We start from the raw sequence: 22749 nt of genomic DNA, 5'->3' as shown, positions 1-22749 counted from the left end.
TTCATGTAAATACATCTCCAGCTAGTTAGCGAACGGCTCAAGCGAAATACTTCTGCTGTCACTTCAATAGATCCCTCAACTGTGTGATGGTCAGCTGAGCTTGTGAACCAACAACACTACACAGCTTTGGGTTTATGTTGGCAAAGGTAAAAGCCATTTGGCAAGAAATGCTCATTTTTAATGTGGACATAGTGACAGAAACCTGGTTATGGCAACAAAACAACATGAACATTATTTTATAAATACTGCTGTACATGGCCAAGGTCGTGCATCAACAATCGGGGGTACGACCAACGCACAAAATACACACGAGGCTAAAAGAACACATCACATACCAAAAAAAAAAACACATTTATAATGTAAAGTCTGCGAAGCATAGCCAGCAACTGCAAACACGCTTGAAATAAAAAAACGAGATCAAACGGTGATTTAAAGTAAGACAAGGGTGGCGAGGTTTTGCATCCTAAATATTTTTGCTCGGCTATTCCCTGGCCGCTGTTCGTGCATCGTCAACGTCCTGTTCGTACGCACCGAGCCTTTTGTCGAGCAGCCCTTGGGTGTGCCCGCATATGACCTTTTCTTGAACAGCGTTGAGGTCTTCAGAAAGTGCGACATCTTGATTTCATCCTCGCTGTCATTCTCATCCTGCAAATGAAGAGAACAAGATAACGCTCAGTTTCGTCGTCATCGCAGTCATGAATGTCTCTTCTTGGTTCTTTCTGTAAAGTCACGTAGAAGGAAAATATTAAAATAATAAAACATAATAAAATAATTCTCACGACGTTTCGGCCACAACGCAAGCAGCCGTCTTCAGGTGGAGAACAGGTCTGTCGAGAAGGCAGAGTCTGAATGGCACCGCCCCAGGCTTGGAGCGACTATTTATGCTGGGATGGAGAGGCGAAGAACGTCTTGACAAAATAATTTACATATCAAGAGGAATTTAGCATATTTATGTGAAATGCAGATATGCGATTAGTACTACTGTCTGTCGGCAAGGCTCTTCCTTGACGGTCTAAATATGAGCGTTTAAGTACGTACGTGAATAAGAGGCTTTTAAGTACGTGCAGGCACTCTCCGCTTTTACGACATAATGTTCCTAGGAACCCACGTCTGAAATGCTGCCTCAACACTGCCACAAGGCATAGCATAGTCACAAAATCTACCTCCCAAGTCTGACTTTAAATAATCTACCGTATTTCAGCATCCAGCCAGTCATCCCTCTAAGTTCGATACAACTACTCTATGTAATCCAAAAGTGTTTGCCCTATGGGAAAAAACTGGCAATTACCATAAAAATGCACCACTGTTCAGAGCTGGAAAAGGATGCAAAGCACCACCCTACTGCTTGTTTAAGAAGCGAGACAATTTCACTTTGTTGACAGGATCAAATTTATGCCAAAACTAACACTCCTCTAGAATTTTTTAAAAAATATTCTGACGTCGCACATCAGCCAAATACTGCCATGTAAATAATTTGGACACCAGCATGCCAATCCCTGAACAATAATTACTTTAAATAATCTTAAAAAGCAATATGAATTCATGAAATGTAAACAAAAGCTGGGTAAATTATCAATAAAACAGTCCTGACATGAAGCAGCATGTAACATTGAAACACAAAGTTCCCGTCAAAGTAAGTGCCCAAGGCAATGCTCAGCAGCTTTGATATCACGTACGAAATTGTAACCAAGCATTTGTCCATGTACTATAAATTATAAAACAGATATTCTGATGCACGCTAAAAATTTAATCTTCAAAAGGAATAAGAATTGGCCATTTGATCAAGTTTGACTTAAACATTATTGTTTGCAATATGGATTAAGGTTGTGCTATAATTTTCCAATTAAAACTTCTCATGTTAAATTTTAAGTTAAATCATTTGTTTTTCTTTCATGTACCCAAAAATACGACGTGAAAAGAAGTGCACAATTTAATCAGAATACATTTGAAATATGAGCACCCTAATAAATCCTATATTTAAAAAAACAAGGTAATATTTTTCGGTGGTATAATCCACAAAATGCTATTTCAGCAGTTGTATGAAAACGATCACAAAACGTTGCTTCAAATTAAATTCCAACTTTTAACTACGCGCATCTCCCAGCTGTGCGGCACGGTGGCTAGAGCACTCGCCTTAGATGCCCACAGGTTCACAATTCAATTGAGGGTTAGCTCAGCCAGACAAGCTCCAGTCTTGTGACATCAACAGCGGTTGTAGCGAGCAGACCGGCTCACCCACGGTATGAATTATGAAATATACACGGACGCGTCAAGATTACCAATGAATAGGAGCACATATCTACGCCAATTCTGGCAGGGACACGCTGTGACTGTGTATGGGGCAGGCAGTCATGCAGTGAATACGTATGCAAAAGAAAACACTACCGAAACACATTCCTGCGGAGGGAGCTGGTAGGAACGTTTGGTTGCTCGGTCAATGGCCAGGGTCAACGGCGGCGTGGTGTATTCCGCAAATATGCCCGACTGTGAGGGCGGGCACAAGCCGGCGTGAGTAGGTTAAACGTTGAGTTGTATAAGGGCACCACGGGGTGACCAGCCCCTCCCCACCCAGCCCCTCCCCTCCCAAACCCCACCAAGCCCCACCCAGCCCCTCCCCACCCAGCCCCACCCCTCCCATTTTTGGATGCACGACGGACGGACACAATAATCCCGTGGGCTGGTGGAACCAGGTGGTTCCTACCAGTATAAACAATCTGCTATTCAAAAGTGGTCAACGTTAAAATGGGGAGGGGATGTTAGCATCTTTGGCAAGCAAACAATTCTTAAACTTTGCAATGCACATTGCACTCACTTTATAGAAACCTCTATGACACGCCCAAACATATCAACATCTCTCCCTTTCACAAATGAGCCACAGGGAAAGTATTCAGCTCAGGTGGATTCTCTGAACCACTGCTCGAAATCCCATATTCCTCTGGCAAGAACGAGATATCGGGTTGCTTTTAAAGGAGTTCCACTCCCTCCCCTCCACCCCACCGAGCCCACCCCCCCAACCCCCTTTGCGCGATCGGCATATTGTACCGGCTCGCGTTGTGGCAATAAAAACATTTTTTTAAAGAACTCACTCACCACGAGCTGAGCACTGATAAGCACTAACCTACAATGGATGAAAGAAAAACAATGACGAGTGCAATTTCATTCTGGATGACTGCAAATCATTGTATTGCCAGCCACGCGTGTCGGTTATGGCGAATATCAAACTATTTCCCTTCAACGTATTCAACTGCAGATAGCGCAGCACAAGAAATGTAAACGTACACCTGAATAAACGAGACAAGCAGATTATTACGACGAATTTGTATTTCACCATCTCTGAATCAAGCGTTGTAAAACAAAGTGACGGAGCCCATTGTGTTATTATTTTTTAAATCCCACTGGTAATCATGAACTCATGAATATGCATTCTCCAGACTATGGGCATCCAGCAGCAGTGCCATAAGCCACAACATAATTTATTTATCATGTTCTTGTTTCTTTCGGTAAAGTCACGTAGAAGGGAAGTAATAAAATAATAAAAATAAAACATAATAAAACAATTCTCACGACGTTTCGGCTACAACGCAAGCAGCCGTCTTCAGGTGAAGAATGAGACACTACCAAACTAGGAGCTTATATATAAGCTGCATTGGGGGTTGAAGAGCGCCTTAACAAAAAGAATGTGCATGTGAAGAGGGATTTAGCATATTCATGGGAAATGCGTAGGCGTTGGGCGGGGGGGTGTCAAAGTCATATTATGCCCATGCATTATGCAGGATCAGCAGCAACCAAGGGGGGTGCAGGGATTAGCAGTAACAAAGGAAAGGAATGTTAATGATATGTAGCTGCAGTTACTCAACAACCACGTAGAAAACTAAAGTATAAACTACATAAAAAACTAAAGTATAAACTGCATCGCACCATCAGTATACTTACTATACTCTATAATAAGCTGAGTTACTAACAGCAAGTAATACATTACAATTTTACCTCGTAAAAATTCTATAATATGCTTCCATCTAAACCTTATTCTCTTACATCACACGAGCATATACCGTACTATATACTGCCATAGATAAACCCAACATTAAATTATATACTGTATTGCTGTAAACCAACCTATATCTTATACATTTAATATCACACTATGTATTATTCTACACACCCTAATGTGTATCGAAATGGTTTATTACGTCCTTCCAATGATTGCTGAGCCAGAATCATTGGAAGGACGTAATAAACCATTTCGATACACATTAGGGTGTGTAGAATAATACATAGTGTGATATTAAATGTATAAGATATAGGTTGGTTTACAGCAATACAGTATATAATTTAATGTTGGGTTTATCTATGGCAGTATATAGTACGGTATATGCTCGTGTGATGTAAGAGAATAAGGTTTAGATGGAAGCATATTATAGAATTTTTACGAGGTAAAATTGTAATGTATTACTTGCTGTTAGTAACTCAGCTTATTATAGAGTATAGTAAGTATACTGATGGTGCGATGCAGTTTATACTTTAGTTTTTTATGTAGTTTATACTTTAGTTTTCTACGTGGTTGTTGAGTAACTGCAGCTACATATCATTAACATTCCTTTCCTTTGTTACTGCTAATCCCTGCACCCCCCTTGGTTGCTGCTGATCCTGCATAATGCATGGGCATAATATGACTTTGACACCCCCCCGCCCAACGCCTACGCATTTCCCATGAATATGCTAAATCCCTCTTCACATGCACATTCTTTTTGTTAAGGCGCTCTTCAACCCCCAATGCAGCTTATATATAAGCTCCTAGTTTGGTAGTGTCTCATTCTTCACCTGAAGACGGCTGCTTGCGTTGTAGCCGAAACGTCGTGAGAATTGTTTTATTATGTTTTATTTTTATTATTTTATTACTTCCCTTCTACGTGACTTTACCGAAAGAAACAAGAAGATGAATCCCTGCAGTCACGAAAGCTTTAAATCGAAATTTATTTATCATGCTCAATTTATTTAACATGTCTTTTTAACGATGTGATAAAACAAGTCGCTTGTTCAACATAACCGTTCAATTAATTATTCAACGCAATTCGAATTATTCCACAAATGTGTTCGCCATTACCCACAATGCCTTGGAACATAACCAGAACTCCAGTGAATTTTTTTCTCCCGGAGTGCTCTCATGCGATTCACTTATCATTAACCTTTTCAATCACGTTTACTGCCAGCACTTGCAACACATTAATATCAATGTACACTAACTTTTAAGTACAAAAATTCCGCAACTTTCACAATGTTATTTTGGAAATTACTTGAAAGTCATTAAATGCGGTGTGAAACATTCTGTTTTTCCCATATATTTATTTTTAACTTCCCACAATTAAGAGACTGTGCATGCTACAATTTAATGTTAGTCATTCACTCTGCCAGTTTCAATCACCCAACGAATCTATACATAAAATTCACCAGTCTGGCCGTCATGCGCTGAATCTCGCAAACCGCTAAGTCACACAACAACAACAACAAAATCTCTACACGAGAACATTTTAGCTCAATTGTCGCCTTCCCAATCAACAATGCGCGCCCAAAACATTAACAAACCAACGTCCAATACAGACGTAAGGGAGCCGAAATCGTCCAGAAGGGTGACTGGTGTCGTATTGGTAGAGTTGAACTATTGGGAGGCTGTGCTTTCCCATTCAGAGGCAGTCCTCGACTTACGAACGGGTTACGTTCCCGAGACCCGTTCTGAAATGTGTTATGGCTCAACAAAGGGAAATAATTTTTCAACTCATAAATAAGAAGAAATAGTGTACATTTGCATGCAATACTCTACTAAATAAAATAACATAAAGTAACGTGAAAAGAAAACAAATATTTAATATTTTCACTTAACTCGAGTCCTGGTGCTGGCTTGCTTGTCAGGAGGTTCGGTTTGTAAGTACGACCGAACGTTCTCAGGTCGGACGGTAAAAATAATAACAACTTATGGCGGTCCGTTCGTAAGTGCAGATGTCTGTAAGTCGGACGTTAGTATCTTGGGGGCTGCCTGTACTTACGTTTAAACCCATTTCACAAGACGTCATCGTCTCTTATAACAAACCTATGGCTATGCTGCAGTGACGTCACTCTATGGGCCTGAATAATGACGTGATGACATCATCACACTTACTGCCAAATCCTTATGCAATGTACAAGCGGGCAAATGTGCAGACAATACTAGCTGCAAATAATTTGGTACAATGTGGTTTTGGAAATGTACAAAATCTGTAAAATGTAACGTACTTTCAGACTCTGTCGCCTCGACGGACCTGGTTTTCACCTGAGGACGGCTGCTTGCGTTGTGGCCGAAACGTCGTGAGAATTGTTTTATTATGTTTTATTTTTATTATTTTATTACTTCCCTTCTACGTGACTACCGAAAGAACCAAGAAGATGTAACGTACTATAAATAACTGCGTTGTACTTAAACACACGTGTGTTTGGCTTGTTGTCACAGTGCAAATCATATAATGCATTTACGTAAAACAAATATCTTCAAACTTAAGTCTTCAAGGCTGTCTCGTAAGGTGCAGTTAGCCAGCACCTATTAAGGTAATCACACCACACAAGGCGAATATTTTTGACAGCATAATTTCTGACCAAATCTGTGTGTAAGCACAACACATTTAAGTAAGCACTCGTTTGTGGCCGAGTCAACCTAGGGGCAGGCCCAGGAAAGATTAAGATTCCACTTGTCACATATTCATGGTTGGGAATGTAACCAATTACCCAGGATTGTAATGAAGTGCACTAACTACTGCGCCACAGTTCTCCATAATACAAATGCCTGCCCACATATAACAAAGACAAAGATCCCCCATATAGCCTGGAACAGACTTTTGGGGCAAGTGCTGTTAGCGAGCACCTATGAAGGCCGGAACGGTACACGAGGGGGTGGGTGGCCAGCACCACGCCCGACCGCCTTTGTCTCCCTAGTGGCGATGTTTACACACCGCACCAGGTACTCATTTAAGGCTGAGTCGACCTAGGGGAGGCCCAGGACCGGTTCAGATAATCGTCACTGGTGTTAGCCGTGAGCGGGAATCGAACCCGGGTCGCCAGGTTCATAGCGCAGCGCGCTAACCGCTACACACACGCACGCACACACAATCATACGTTCATGCATACATTATAGAAATGATTACTTAATAACGTGGAAATTACTATAAATTATCAACTTAATAATGGCAGTGTTTGTGCGAAATAAACACTGTTGAAGAAAATGTATGAAAATGTTCCGGATTAAAATAATTATTTAATAAGTAAACATCTATGCTGAGACTGTGAATAATTAATCACGTTGTGTTCCGCATAGTACATTCACTGTCACACATAATTTGCTCAATAATTGAAAAATGCTTAAATTATTAATCACAAAACACACATACATTTAAATGATTCAAAATTGCAATAAATCCCACCCAATTTATCAACATCAGTTCACTTATTGCTACCCACATATTTAACCTTTACTATGCCGAGCATATTGCAGTAGTTTAAAACATCCCAATACAACATAACAAATATTTTTCAGCAAATGCATGTGGTCCCAGTTTGAGCACCACTGAGGTTATTATAGCCATCCACTTACATGATCATTTTCATCTCGCCTTAGACACATAACTGTACAAATACAAATCCTACATGAACACATTTGAATAAGGCACGCGAGTCTACATGGTTAGTGGTATACAAGCATGAGCCACCGTCATATTAATTTCCACTGCTTTTACAGCCCTTTGCCATGGTGGTGTGATGTTATATTCCCCGCCTGGTATGCAGGAAGTCGGGGGCGTTCAATCCCGACCCTGACGTCTGTCTATTTGAAGTTTGCATTTTTGACCCCATGGTCGCTTGGATTTTTTCTCCGGGTCCTCCGGTTTTTCCCACCACATTTAGATTATTTATATTATTTGGCTGCTAGACATTTCCTAATGATAAGCCACTTCGTTGAGCTATCGTTTGTGGCCAGGTCGCTTGTGAAAAATAAGCTAATAGCTCACTGGGATTTTTGCACACAGCGTTGGTGTACGGTGATTTTTTTCTGCAATGTTTTGCTGTCTTTTCTTGGATTTCTGTTTGCACTTAGTCACATATTCACTTTAAGATGTTTATTTGTTAATGTTTTAGTTTTTTGTTTGTTGCGGTTGCACACGAATCAAGAGCCGAATGGCTCACATAGCTATACCTAATAAATTAACTTGAACCTGGAAAAATAAAAAAAAGAGTTTTCGTGATTTGCCTACCTTTCCTATACTTTGCACTCCTATCATGTTTTTGCGTTGTTTGTTGCTATAACTTTCTGACCCGCGCCGACATCTGTGAAAACGAGCTTCATAGCTCATCGGATTCCTCCAGCATATATCAATATTCTGATTCTGAACTGCTGGATGAAGGCCTGCCACATGGGGTTTGTTTGACCATACTTCATTATGCAGGTCACTGTGGATTGCCGCTGCTGGGTCATGTCACCGTCCCTCTAAGTCAGCGGCTCTTAACCTTCACCGCAGCCTTGCACCCCCCCCCCCCCCTATGGTTCTCAATTGTTAAAAAATGTAGAATGTTAATCAATACATAAGTTTCATGAACCAAAGTAGTTGTACTTGGGTGCCCGTGCTTCATTTGCGCTTTGAAGAATTACCTCTAAAATAATCTGGCTATGGCTCGCACCGCCAGAAAGGGCATCTCACACCCCCAGAGGGCGCGTGGCACCCCAGGTCAAGAACCACTGCTCAGAGTCAAAATGTGGGAGCCCTGTGACTCTGGCTACAACATCAAGACATGTCGCTTTGGTGTTTGCAGACCCATGGTCAGCCCATTGTGCCCATCGCATGATGGCGAGGAGTTTTAACAACAGAATGGGGGCAACACCTCTCTTGTGGCCAGGAACCAGAAATTGCTGAGAGGCGATCTGAGAGCACTGCCGTAGATCGATACCGTTTCAGTAATTACATGGAGCCTCAAGATCACAAGACCCGTTAATGTGCCTGATTCCGCCAGACCCCCCAGAAACAAAGCCGGCTTGAGGCTGGATTAGTGCATGGACACGTGACCACAATGCACAAAGGACAGGTGCAATAGGTGTGCTGTGTGCAGCAGGCAGCAGTACAGAGAAAAAACAACCTATTGTTCTTTAGCATTCTCCCACCCACCATGACAAACCTGTACTGCTGAAGTAATGATCAAATGTCTCTCTCAACCAGCCATGTGTGAGGAGACCCTTTCATCCAGCAGTGAAATGTTGAACGTGGAATGCGCGCGCGTGTGTGTGTGTGCTCAATGTGAGAACTTGCCTGGTTGTGAGAAGGAGCTAGCCTGCTCAGCTTTGCGGCTCTGTAAATGCGCACACAAAAAAACCACACAAGCACACAGTTTTACAGTTGTGGCGATCATCTGCGTGTGTGTGTGTCGTGTGCAACATATTACGAAGAGTGCGCTGCGTAACGTAGCACTATCGTGAAGTCCACGCTTTGCAGCCAAGGCTGCGACATTTTACGCCGCGTAACAATCCAGTCCAAAGTTGCGGCAGTAGCACTTGCTTACAATAGTGAAGGTTGCAACAAGCTTGGATCCCGGTAGGGGGTTCATTGAGAACGCTTCAACGTTGCCCGATAGACCGGCCAATGGCTGGGAATGTAAAATATCCCCGCATGTAAGCATACTTTCAATGTTGACGGTGCACTGTATGAGCTAATGTAGAGTTTTCAATGCAACTTAACACAATACAGTGGCCCATCCACAAATTTACAAAAAAAGGGGGTTCTTTGCTTGTAGAAAGGTAAGAGTGAATTATCACCAACCCCCTAATTGCATTTCCCACAAAAGTGGAATTTTCAACATTTCAGCATTGGTTCATGGTGGGTAACAGATACGAGTTCTCTCTAAGACGTATGGTCACCAGGAGATTACATTATGGTTTCTTCCATGCAGCTCACTGGTTTGAGACGACCATTTAACTCGACCTGAACATCTGGTTTCTCAATCACGGATGGATAAAACGCCGCATTTTAACCCCGGGTCCCTCAACATCAGAGGCAGGCTCAAAGCTCCGACGTAGAAATTACAAGCAATAATTTTTTTTTTTTACCCTATAATTTAAAAGGTAAGATTGACGAAAATGCAGGCGAGTAGGAAATTAATCTCTGGGCGCACCACATTTTATACAGGCACGACGAAGGCCCGACCCCCTAAGTGATTTACACCGCAGTTAGCCTCACGTGCCAAGCTTCATTACAGCAAACCATTACTCCTGCAAGCAGCAGCCCCTTCCGTTCAACCATCCGAGGCAAAACGGAGCCATACATTCTCTGCTGTTGCTTTTGTAGCTGGCAAATGGGGCGTAGGCCACAAATTGCCTGCAATACGGACAACATTATCCGAACAACAAGCACTGTTTAAGCGATTTGGCGCAAGGGGCGACAGATGCTTGTTAAGCCGTAAAACCTAAAATAATCTGCCGTTGCCCTGCTCTAACGAACAAGACGACAGTGTTAGTGGTCCTGAGAGCAGTCATATAAATTCTATATTCTAACGGCAGGGGCCACTCTGTACTTAGAAGAATGACTACTATTGATTTCTTACAAAAGTGGTGCTTATTTTATTAAGCTCGAAGAAATGATTGGCAGCCTGTCGACCGAAACGGGAGTGGAAGCAAGCTGGATATTGACAACGGTGAATGCCTGCAATGTTAGTCTTTAAATAACTTCACATGATTAGCACAAAATAAAATTGTTCCCTTTACCAAGCAATGCACATTACACATTGCATCCATGTGTTTGTGTGAATTGTGGGCAATTTATCACACTTGCATACCAGGAGGGTGGGGGCGATGTTTAAGGAACTGCATTCAAATCCCATGTTTCAACCCTAAATTCGAATTGTCCATTTCTATTCCCACGTAAAAAGTGTGATTCTAACAGAGATAACTGGATGGGTTTCTGTTGCAATTCTATTGTGAATCCAGCTTAGCGAAAATTCCATGCGCTCGCTAACAGCACTTGCCTCAGCAGTCTGTTAAAGGTTCTTTGCCTTAGCGGTTAGATGTATACACACATGTACACTTGCGCAAGTGCGCTCGTGCACACACCTGCTTGCAGGCGCGGATATGTGTACACTGTTGCATGTGCATGTGTGAATGTTGGAGGCAGTATATATGTAGCAGCTAGCTCACTATGCTGCTAACAAGTTCGATTTCCACTTACGGCCAACGTCAGTGACCATTACCAGTCCCGGGCCTCCCCTCCAAGGTCGATCTAGCTTCAAATGAGTACCAGGTTCTGTGTGTAAACATCAGCATTGCGGATACAAAGGTGGCCAGGTGCGGTGCTGGCCACCCACACCCTCGTGTGCCGCGTCGGCCTTCATAGGTGCTGTTCGCGATCAGCCCTTGCCCCAACAGTCTGTGAAGGCTACATGAGGGGGGATCTTTGTCTGTTTTTTGGTCAAGTGTGGCTAATTTCTCTGAAGAAGTATCGAGACACAGCACCTGTCATGAAGAAGCATCTTCCTGCGGAGAGATTCACATCATCTTTTAACATCCACAATGGCAACGCAGCTTAACCTCCTATCATCGGCAATCCATTCTCGTTGACTCATCCACCCTTCTACCTGCCCATCGACTCCATCCAGCCATCTACTCCTACAAACGTACAATCGTCAGTCCATTTCGCCATCTCATCTCATTAAAAAATGTTTTACCAGGTAAGGCCCACCGAGCCATACAGCTCGTCTTCATAAAGGACCTGATCACATATTCCAAAGAACACAGGATGAGATGTTACTATCCTTTGTGCAAGCACATCCAAGAGTTCATGAACAGTGAGCCTGGTGAAATTTGGGGAGCGCATCGTCAGTAGTGACCCTTTGGTTCCTAGGGTGTTTCGGCCTTTCATACTATACACCCTCCCCAAAGGCGGCCAGCGACAGGGTGATCAATCCTACGCTTGCGTCCCATTCCCAATTAGTCATAGGAGTTGCCTTGTTGTTGGTAGCCAACATCCCATGGGACTATGCATGGCAGGGGCGTCCTACTCCCTGAGTCAAGCATTGTTGACTGCATACCTCCTGGCCCTCTCACTTTGGGGCCCAGCTGGGGTCTTTCCTCTTCATCCAGAGCCACTGACTGCTGCCTTCTGCCGCCTCCGATACAGCTTTGATTGCCGAACGCTGGCTCTGGCCCTTAATCCCCAGGTCTCTAAGCAGTCTGGTTGTAGATGTTGCCACAAAACCTCTGCAGCCCACCTCCACTGGTCGGACTTCTGTGTTCCAGCCATGGTTGCCGTGCTTCGGCAGCTAGATCGGCATAGCGCAGATGTTTTCGCTCATAAGCCTCATCTACTGAGTCCTCCCAGGGTACTGTGAGCTCAATGATGAAGACCTTCTTGAGCGAACGGGACCAGAGCACCACGTCAGGTCTTAGGGTGGTGGTTGCGATCTCCGGAGGAAACACAAGTTGCCGGCCAATGTCAGCTAGCATTTTCCAGTCGCGGGCCAAGCGCAGCTGGTCTCGCTCTATTGGTGTAGAGCCGCTCTTCGGTGGTTTAGCCCCTTCGCGGACAAAGGTCGTCCGTAAGGGGTGTGATGCTGCTGGGGGTGGTAGGGAGTTGGTGGCAGCTCGCTTGTCCTCCAGGGCGGACGCAAGGTTTTTAAGGACTTGGTTGTGACGCCAAGTGTAGCGTCCTTGGGTGAGGCTTGTTTTACACCCTGTGAGAATGTGCCTGAGGTTGGCTGGCATGGAACAGAGGGCACAGTCCGGATCTTCACCATACCATTGGTGAAGATTAACTGGTGTTGGAAGGATGTCATATGTTGCTCTGATGGAGAAGCTCAACCGCCTCGCTTCCGTGGCCCACAGATCCTTCCAGCTGATCTTCCTCTTCTCCACACTGTCCCATCGAGTCCACTGTCCTTGTTTGGCAAGAGAGACTGCCTTGGCCCACCTTGCAGCCTCCTCCTGATGGCGTACTTCCTGCACAAATGATAGCTCAACAAAGGGGCTAATTACTCTAAACGCGTGATATTGATTTTAAATATGGAGGGAAAAGCCGGAGGACCCGGAGAAAAATCCACAAGACCACGGGGAGAGAACATGTATGTGCACGCAAACAAACGAGTGTGTGTATGTATGTGTGTGGGGAGCGGTAGTGTAGCGGTTAGCGCGCTGCGCTATGAACCTGGTGACCCAGGTTCGATTCCCGCTCACGGCCAACACCAGTGACGATTATCTGAACCGGTCCTGGGCCTCCCCTAGGTCGACTCAGCCTGAAATGAGTACCTGGTGCGGTGTGTAAACATCGCCACTAGGGAGACAAAGGCGGTCGGGCGTGGTGCTGGCCACCCACCCCCTCGTGTACCGTTCCGGCCTTCATAGGTGCTCGCCAACAGCACTTGCTCCTACAGTCTGTTAAGGCTGTACGGGGGATCTTTGTGTGCGTGTGGTGGAGGCCGTACTGGTTGGCCAAGCCGTCGGTTTGCTTGCGCTTGGCAGGGCCGCCCGCGGAGGTGCCTGGCTGGGGAGGCGGCTCCGGCGTGTCCGGGCTGTAGAATCCGTCCAGGTCGAGGTGCACGAACTGCCCCCTTTCTGGCCTCCGCAGCTCCAGTGGCGCTGGGCTGCACGTCACATGGTCCAACCCAACCATCAATCAATCAACCAATCGCCTTATCTACTGCATGTATGCAGAACCGACACAGCATCACAGTGGTTCTTCTCTTCCTCTGCTCATGACCGACTAGATTTCGCTCTACAGGGTGGCAGGGGTGGCACAGTGGTAACACAAGTGGCTCGCACAAAGAAGTGCCTGGGTTCGATTCATGACCTGGATGCCTTTCTGTGTGCACTGTGCATTCTAGATTTGAAGCTTTCGTGACTGCAAGGATTCACACTCTTAGGTTTTTTTTGGTGACTTTACCGAAAAAACCTAAGAGTATGGACTGTGCATATTCACCCCCTGTTCTGCATGGGGTTTGTCTGGGTTCTCCGGTTTCCTATCATAGCTAAAGAACAAACAAAACATCCCAGTCAATGTAAATGGTGCTGGCAAAAAGAAAATCCCAATGTTGAAAAATTACCTGTAAATTACTCAATTAGGATTACACACAGCAACATTGCCCCCTACCTGTTACCCTTAATGGTCATGTACTAATATTGAACATTTACATTTTGGACTAGCTCATCTTCCTTCATCATCCACCAATCTACTCATATATTCGTGCATGCATCATTCCACCCGTCTTCCAACCTATGCATGTGGTGCCATTCATTCAAATGTCACACAATAGCCCATCAGTCCCGTGAACAATTTTGTACCATATTTGAGCGTGAGCTCTGATATTGAAGTCTTCTTTTCCTCTCTGACATGTACTAGCCTGCTCTTCACCAAACAAAAATCACCACGTTGGCTTCTTAAAATAATCCTTCCTCTATCACAAGCCCAAAGGCACATACAAGAGCCTCACTCCCTGTACATCATCTTGGTACGCGGTCACATTAAGACGCTTAAGAAATCGAATTTCCTCTGCATTGTTCCAAAACCTAATTGAACGCAGCACCCCTATATAGACTCAAAAAAGCTCTTCAAGCCCATTAGAGTGAAGAACATCGTCAATGTCCAAGTGGTTCCCCGCTGCTCTCACGAGGCTTGGACCGTGTTCACCTCCGATGGTGGCCCCTAAAAGCCAGCAGCGGCGATACCGACATTCGTGAAGGGGCAAGAGCAGAGGTCGCAAACGGGTTTTGATTCCTTACCCGTACCCGGCCGCACCAGGGTCGCAAACAGATACCCGTACCCTTCCCGATACCCGGCTACCCGTACCCAGCCGGGTATCAGGTAGGGTACGGGTACCCGATTGCGACCTCTGGGATGAAGCCATGTTGCAGACGTGGGTGGGTTGATTCTAGGAACTTGAATTGTGAGAAGAGACAAGACGTTGGGAAATGAGTGACAAACGGTTACTCACCGGTGACTCACGGTCTACCCGTACCTGTACCCGGCCGCACCAGGGTCGCAAACGGTACCCGTACCCGGCCGGGTACGGGTAGCCGGGTATCGGGTAGGGTACGGGTATCGGGTACCCGATTGCGACCTCTGGGCAAGAGCCAGTCTCTCCCTAAGACAACCCCGGTTGGCTTCTCTCAGGCAGGGCATTTGTTTAATCCACCGTGAGAAGGATGGGGCCCCCCCGAGTCGAACCCAGACTCGGATCTGAACTCGTGACATTGCAGAAGGATGCGGCCGCTTACAGCGAGCCCCACTAAGGCGGTGGGGTCTGAATTCAGCAAACACATTTGCGTGACCATCGTTGCGAGAAGCAATTAGCACGGATGACGAAATTAAAATTGCTTCCAGTGAAAAGATTGTTGCACAAAGAACACCACATGTGCAAAACATGAGTGTGTGTTTAATATCCAGTGGGTGTCTGGGATTTGAACTCCGAAACTGGGTCAACGCTTTGAGGAAGGAAATAACAAGTTACCAAGCCACCAAAAGGCTACAACTTTTTGCAAATAGCTGAACTGAATTCAGGAAGCCATTCTCAACACGCACCAAAGTGTGTTGTGAAAGCTGTTTGTTTCCAAGTCTACATTCATGGCTATTTGTGATAAATTATCTTCAATTACAGATATAAATTATCATTACCCTGGGGCAAGTGCTAACAGGGTACCAAATCATGTACAAGGCCTCTCCATATATGGGGCTCCCAGAGGCATATGGCAGCAGCAAACTGTACTCCGACTGACGAGTCGAAATGATAAAAAAACGGACTACAGTTGTGTATTTTTGTTACAACGCTTCCTGTTGGGATGGCCACATTTTCTCAACTCTGAATTGGTCTCGGCGACATTCATTCAGTTCTTTTAAGCTGGTGGTCAGGGCCGAGAGCTCTTATACATTCAATGCACACATCTGTGCGCTGCTAAATTATAAGCTGTCCGACCCCCCCTCAAAAGTGTTTAATCTCTTGTCATAAATACCAAATGTATGGTGCCATCTGCTCTCGTTGATCAAACTGCACGAGTGCTATTTTGAGCCTGTTCCACTTTGCATTAAATATCCCGTCAGGTTATTTCAAGAGCTACCACAAGGTGGCTCCACAAACTCACTTTAGGTCACTAGCCTGGGACAGATTGCACATATGGAACAACCAACTGCACGTTAACCAATGCCAGGGGTTGAGACTTCAAATAATCAGCGCAGCACAGAACACACATCATGGTCAGGAGCCGACTCACCCCATAAACTCATCATATCCCCGTGGCCAGTAAAGTAAGTGGTTCTATGTAAGTAGTAAATGGTGTGTGTTATTGTATCCTGTTTAATCGGATGAAATAAATCCACTGAGACACGTAAAACATTGCTTCTATTCCAAGGGTGGCTTGGGTTACAGCAACAACAATATAAGATTCCCGCTCACGGCCACCAGCACCAGTGACGATTATCTGAACCGGTCCTGGGCCTCCCCTAGGTCGACTCGAGTTGGTTCAGGTGTGTAAACATCGCCACTGGGAAGACAACGGCCGTCAAGCGTGGTGCTGACCACCCAACCCCCTTATGTGCCGTGCCGACCTTCATAGGTGCTACCTTACGCCAGTTGCGCGAAAAATCTTTGTCCTTGTACCTGGTCCATTACTCACCTTTCCTGTATGAGCCGGGTGATGGCTTCATTAGCTCGGCATGGTGAACTGAGGGCCTTCTGCAGGAAATCCACCTTCTTCTTAAGGCTCTACAAGGGAGGACACATACACCGGTGGGCGAGCATAAACAGATCGAATTGTCCGACAACATCAAGAGCGGAGACCACACTGAGGGGTGCAGGGAAAACAAGATAAGTTGTGCTGGGTAATTATTAGAAAAGATTAATCGATCATCAGGCACGATAACTGCATTCATTAACCGACATTTATTCTTGTGCTCGTGATGCACGCATCGAATCATGCATTTATGAATCAATTATTTCGATGTGTGTGTTGTACGTGACTGCTTTGCAATGAAGCCTGCAGCCTCAAAAATTCCAGAAGCATTGCGATGGCAAAAAAAAATTCCATTCTTGAATTGAATCGTGACCCCAAATTGTCACAATCCTTCGAATTGTGTGAAGGGCAATTAATTTCATTCCACGTCATTATGTGACACCCATAATGGCCATTATTATTTTATTCAATAAGGCACCATTTTTCCCCCAAATAACATGAACCGAGGGCGAAAGAGAAAAGCTCATCAATGCATCGCCGATAAAGCCAGTTGCGATAGATGTGCCGTTTTCACAATGGAGAACTGGGTGAATTTCATGTTTTGTTGGGGGCAATTCACAAACGGTGCTGTGTGGTTCGAGCACTGTTGGGAGGGTGTCGTCTGCCCGTCATCCTTCAAGGATTGACAATTAAAAATTTTAAATGTTAAACCGCTTCGTGGCAAGTCAAGAGCCGATGTCCTCTGGAGAGACTGGTCCCCACAGTGAACACCAGGAAATTCCCACCGCTGGCTCGGAAGCAAACGGTGGAGATGACCACTTCCCTATAGCTCATTTGAGAAAGGAGACAAGTAACATGTGTTTAACTTTACACGGCAGTTGTCCGGTGTGTGTGTGTGTGTGTATATAGACTAGGGGTTGTTCGGGGGCGCCTGCAGTGCCCCTCACAACCATTGACGGCCTTCGGCCAGGAAAGTCACAAAATAAATGGCACACGAACGACGCATTCACGCAAGCACCCGATGCTCCGTTTTGAAGTTTTAAAATGACACATCTTTGAACTGTATTACGTTTTGAATTAGATAATTTTACTTCTTCACTAAAAGCTTATATCATTTTACATCTGGAAGACTTAATTGAAAAGGACATTTCGTGTGAATTTTCTCTCGTCGTTAAGTAAGTGGCCTTGCTGGGGGTTAGGTTCGGTGCGGACTTTCACCCGTTTGGGATTGCGGGATCGAGATAAGGCGACACAGAGCTGCTGGCTGTACGAGAAGACCGCCGTCAAGAGATCGATTCCCACGTAATCGAGCGTCTGTCCCTGCGCCTCCGTCGTTCATGCAGGGGGCGCGCAGGTTTGCAGCGCCCCCTGCATGAAAACGACGAAAAGTGCAGCGTTCATCACAGATAAAGTTGTGCGCTTATATAAGAGTATTATTTGAATATGGCATTTCTAGCACTAGCCCAGGAAGGCATATGCTTGTTTGAGGACTGAGCCACTTTGAAGGCAAAACTTTTCTGTGCAACGTCATGACCAATGCGAAAGGTTACTCCGTTGGCTTGCGTGTCGTCGTCGACAGCGCGTCACCAGTAATGCACAGAGAGATGTGACTGACACGTTGAACGAGTGCGTGTTATGTGGAGTCGCGCACAGCGCCGGCAACACCAACGCAGCAGCCGGGTTTTGTGTTGCCACCGGGCGGCATAGCGGGAGCAGGGCGAGCGCAACAGGGCGCACAGAGAAGGAGAACAAGCGTGCAGATCAGCGTACAAGTTGAGCACCGTGTGTGGTGCACAGCCACCAAATATAAATCACGCTGGGGTTGGTGCGGCATCCAGAGCACACATTTCCCCGTTTAACAGCATGCGGGCGCACCGCTCGCACGCAGTGTGCACTACAAAACACAGATAGGAAGAATTTAGAAACTAGGAATTACATCAGACACGAGGAAAACTGAAAGGACAAATCAAGACTAAGTATGTCAGCTCAAAATGAGAATAATCATTGACAAATATTCATAAATGAACCGAAAAGACACGTTGCCGCATTTGGTATAAGTGCAATCCTTAGAGCAAAAAAGATATCATCAATGCCCCGTGGGTTTGCTTTGTAGGCTTTACAGAACATGTCCATCTTGAGTCTACTGCGGAACTGGCTCAGTTTGTGACAAATTTCAGACAGTGGCCAGCAACGAGTTCCACATATATTGGCCAACGCCACACAAACGGTGAGGGAGTGGCTGAGCACATGAGTGAGTGCATCACTGAGTGGATTCGTGAGTTTGCGAGTAAGGGATTGGGTGAATATGTTAAGCGAGCAGATTAAATGGGTGCGTCCATTTTTCTCCAGGTCCTCCGGTTTTTCCCTTCACATTTAGAAACATGCCTTCAAGAACATTTAGCTGCCATTAATTTCCACATGACAAGATACTTAGATGCGCTATCATTTGTGGCCAGGTCACATTTCAAAAAAAGAGCTATGTAGCTCAGTGGGTCTTGCATGCGTTAAGACGTGTGCGCTCTGTCACAAGTCGTAACGCGTGCTTTGCCATGTTCCCTTGACGACTTACTCATGCCTGCTTGGTCCCCGATAATGAGTTAGTGCCGGGTGGCCGGTGACATGTTTTGACAGGAAATCTTTCACGCCGTGATTGATAGGGTTACGCACGGGGGCACAGACGATCTTTCCTACCCACGCAGGTAAGCGGAAGAATTGTGATGGATCGCGGTGGTGACAGGTGGCTTGATTAATTGAGGCCTCACAAAGAGCCACCACACAGGAAGGTGAGCAAATCTATGCCGAGTAAATGCAACGTGACAAAGGTTGCATTTTGCATGCACTCACACTCTACATCTCAATGGATCGGAAGGTAGTTACCGAAATGGACTCGCAATCGAAAGGTTCGGAGGTCAAATCACCATCAGGGATTAGCTGGGACTTTTGCGTGCACTTATAAAACACATTCCTGCAGAGGGAGCTGGTAGGAACGTTGGGTTGCTCGGTCAATGGCCAGGGTCAACGGCGGCGTGGTGTATTCCGCAAATATGCCCGACTGTGGGCGGGCACAAGCCGGCGTGAGTAGGTTAAACGCTGAGTTTTATAAGGGCACCACGGGGTGACCAGCCCCTCCCCACCCAGCCCCACCCCTCCCAACCCAGCCTCTCCCCAACCTCCCCTCCCCACCCAGCCCCACCCTCCCCACCCAGCCCCTCCCTGCACGACGGACACAATAATCTCCTGTTGGCTGGTGTAACCAGGAGGTTCCTACCAATATTAATGCAGACTTGATTCCTTCAAGAAGGTATCCCATTTGGTGTTTGAACATCTTAACACGTCCTGTTTTATTGCCAGAAAGGGTAAAACCTATCCTTATTTTTCACGAACAAACGAATCCTCACACGGTACGCAATTCCAAAAAAATCGTCAAGGAAAGCACTCCGCGTGTAAACAATGTGGAGCACGATGGTGGACTGAGAATCAGAATATTAAATTATACTGCTCGAGGAATCCGATGGGCCACAAAGCTCTTTATCACAAATGTCCAAGTAGGGGGGGGGGGCAGGTCAGAACGTTGCAACAACAAACAGTACCAAAAACACAACAGGAGTGCAAAGGCATAGGAAAGGTAATCAAATCGCTTTCTTGTCGAGTAGCACCCTGCGGACAGGGCCCTGAATATAGAAAAACACAACTCCAGGAACGTCAAATATCACTCCAATAACTGTGGCAAATAAGCAAAAAACTGCGATGGTAAAACCCGCGAATAGGAAGGATTTGCTGGACTCGGTGATTGCCTATGGAGAAATTGGCCTCCTACCATGGGCAAGTGGGGTTCAGTGTCACTACGCGATTAGCACCGCTGCAGAACGCTACAACAAACAACAATACAGAGTGCAAAGTGTAGGAAAGGTAAGTGGGTCACTTTCTCGATGGTTAGCAGCGTGCTACGGCCCCGAATATTGAAAAGAGAACCCTCCAGGCGTTTCAAATAGCACTCGAATAATTTCGTCGCGAATATGCAAAAAAACCACGATTATAAAACCCGCAAATGTGAAGGGTTCTCTGTACTCGGCGATTTCCTACAGAGGGACTGGCCTCCTACAATGGAAAAGTGGTTCAGCGTCACTCCAAGATTAGCACCGGCCTATTCTAGTTTTAGCACGGAAGCAATTTTACGTGAAAGGATTCTTATATTACACAGCTATGCCAGGGAGTACCAGATTTTCCTTGTCTGCTTGTTGGATGTCTTCCTTGGTGACCTTCAGGTGCTCCTCTGTCTGTTCTAACTTGCTGGATGTTCTCTGCAGCTGGATAACAAGACATGCGAGAACAACACAATATCAAACAATACAAAATGACCGCATTAAATGCATTTTTTTATTTCTATGCAGTGTTATGGGGAAACCCACAATACCACCCACACAAGTTCACGATGGGCGAGTGCTTTTTCGAGTCTGACGATCGTCATGATTCCTAGCCTGGAATCGCAATTAATATCCTTGGAATCAAATAAAATTCATTATCATAAAATAGTTTTTTTTTTCATTAAAGGCTCTCAAATGAACACTCATTTATTGACATTGGTGGAGCGATGTAGGAATTTTACCTTGCCAGATAGAAAGCTTCAACGTGTGTGCGCTGCTACTGCTATTGTTAATCCGGCTGTTATGGATTAACTTACGCAGCTCGCGAAGGATGCTAGGTTTAGTGATGTGTCGCTATTGTAAACTTTTAATCACAGTTGTTGGGAAAACTGTTACGTTGTTGTAGTAGATTTTTACCCTTTCAACTGGTACAAAAACTGACACCTTTATACAAGGCATCTACTACTATATTTTGCCACTGGTAAAGGAGATGTCTCAGTGTAAATGCTTACCCCGAGCTCTCAATATTCTGATAATGCGCTGTCGTTGAGTTGTGCGCCTTTTGGCATCATCTGGTCCAACACCATGTGAGACTGGGCTCTAAAAAATGCTGTCTCGGGTGTGGACCAATCAACTTCAAGGACAGTGCATATCATTATCAGAGTTGTTTCTTTTTGTTTGAATTTTGACTGCTTGTGTTGTGGTTATTGCAAACATGATGCCTTGTATAAAGGTGTCAGTTTTGTACCAGTTAAAAGGGTTAAAACCTACTACTATATTTTGCCACTGGTAAAGGAGATGTCTCAGTGTTACGTTGTTTATATAGCATTGTTTTAGTAAGTTTTAGAGGGGCTTGGTTTAGCCAGATTTTTTTTTATTAAGTATAGATATATACTTTTTTTTTAATATCTGTATTGTATTATCATTGTTATTGGGATCAAACATCGAAATTGCACTTTCTGTACGCAGCATGGACGGGTTGTGCTTTTTCTCTAGGATTTTATTGTTTACGTACATGATGTTCAGATTTGTGTACAATGAATTTTAGGTGTATCTTGTAATTTTATTGTTTGTTGCGGTTGAACCCAAATCAAGAGCCGAATGGCTCACAGGGCAAATCCTAATAAATTAAACTGAAAACTGAAACACGGGGTGCATGTTGGACGTTGTCTAACCGTGCGTTATCAGCAAGCTGGCGACCAGGATGATGTAAATGCAGATTGTGCGATGCTTTTAAGTGACAGCGAGGTGTTGTGGCATCCAACACAATTGGCCATCAGGTCCTGTTCACACTTAAGAGCAGCAGCCAGCTTCTTACCAGATTTTGGAATGAAAGACGCTCCCTTTGGATTCGATCCTTTTCTTCTACCACCAATTTGAGATTATCTTTCAGTTTGTCGTACTCCCTAAGGAAAAGCATTTAGCAAATTAATTAAAAAAACACAATGTGATACACGCCAAATCTAGACTTGAAGCTTTCGTGACTGCAGGAATCCATACTCTTTGGTTCTTTCGGTAAAGTCACGTAGATAGAAAATATTTTTTTTTGTATTACATCTTCCCATGAACATCAAATAAAGCACACGGGATGATTAAATATAAAGTAATGTCTAAATATCAAAGAATATGGCATTCATGCTTTGGTAACAGTTACACATTTAGCATATGCTAAAT

At 44.9% G+C, this 22749-nt stretch overlaps 1 protein-coding gene across 1 annotated transcript in view; it reads right to left on the bottom strand.

The window, feature by feature from the left end:
- Window positions 1-22749, bottom strand: part of LOC133355613 (E3 ubiquitin-protein ligase TRAIP-like) — a 54060-nt gene that overhangs the window by 5654 nt on the left and 25657 nt on the right. Inside the window, exons 9-14 of the mRNA XM_061572966.1 lie at window positions 22394-22481; window positions 20929-21018; window positions 16655-16743; window positions 13474-13632; window positions 9318-9357; window positions 532-645 (exon numbers count right to left, since the gene is read on the bottom strand). Of these exons, the coding sequence (XP_061428950.1) occupies window positions 532-645; window positions 9318-9357; window positions 13474-13632; window positions 16655-16743; window positions 20929-21018; window positions 22394-22481 (580 nt within the window). The remainder of the gene's footprint in view (window positions 1-531; window positions 646-9317; window positions 9358-13473; window positions 13633-16654; window positions 16744-20928; window positions 21019-22393; window positions 22482-22749) is intronic.

The sequence above is a fragment of the Lethenteron reissneri genome, chromosome 51 (genome assembly GCF_015708825.2).
Source record: "Lethenteron reissneri isolate LAM-NWPU_2019-01 chromosome 51, ASM1570882v1, whole genome shotgun sequence".
NCBI lineage: Eukaryota > Metazoa > Chordata > Hyperoartia > Petromyzontiformes > Petromyzontidae > Lethenteron > Lethenteron reissneri.
Note: the sequence above shows the minus strand (reverse complement) of the source record. Positions and strands in the feature narration are given on the sequence as shown.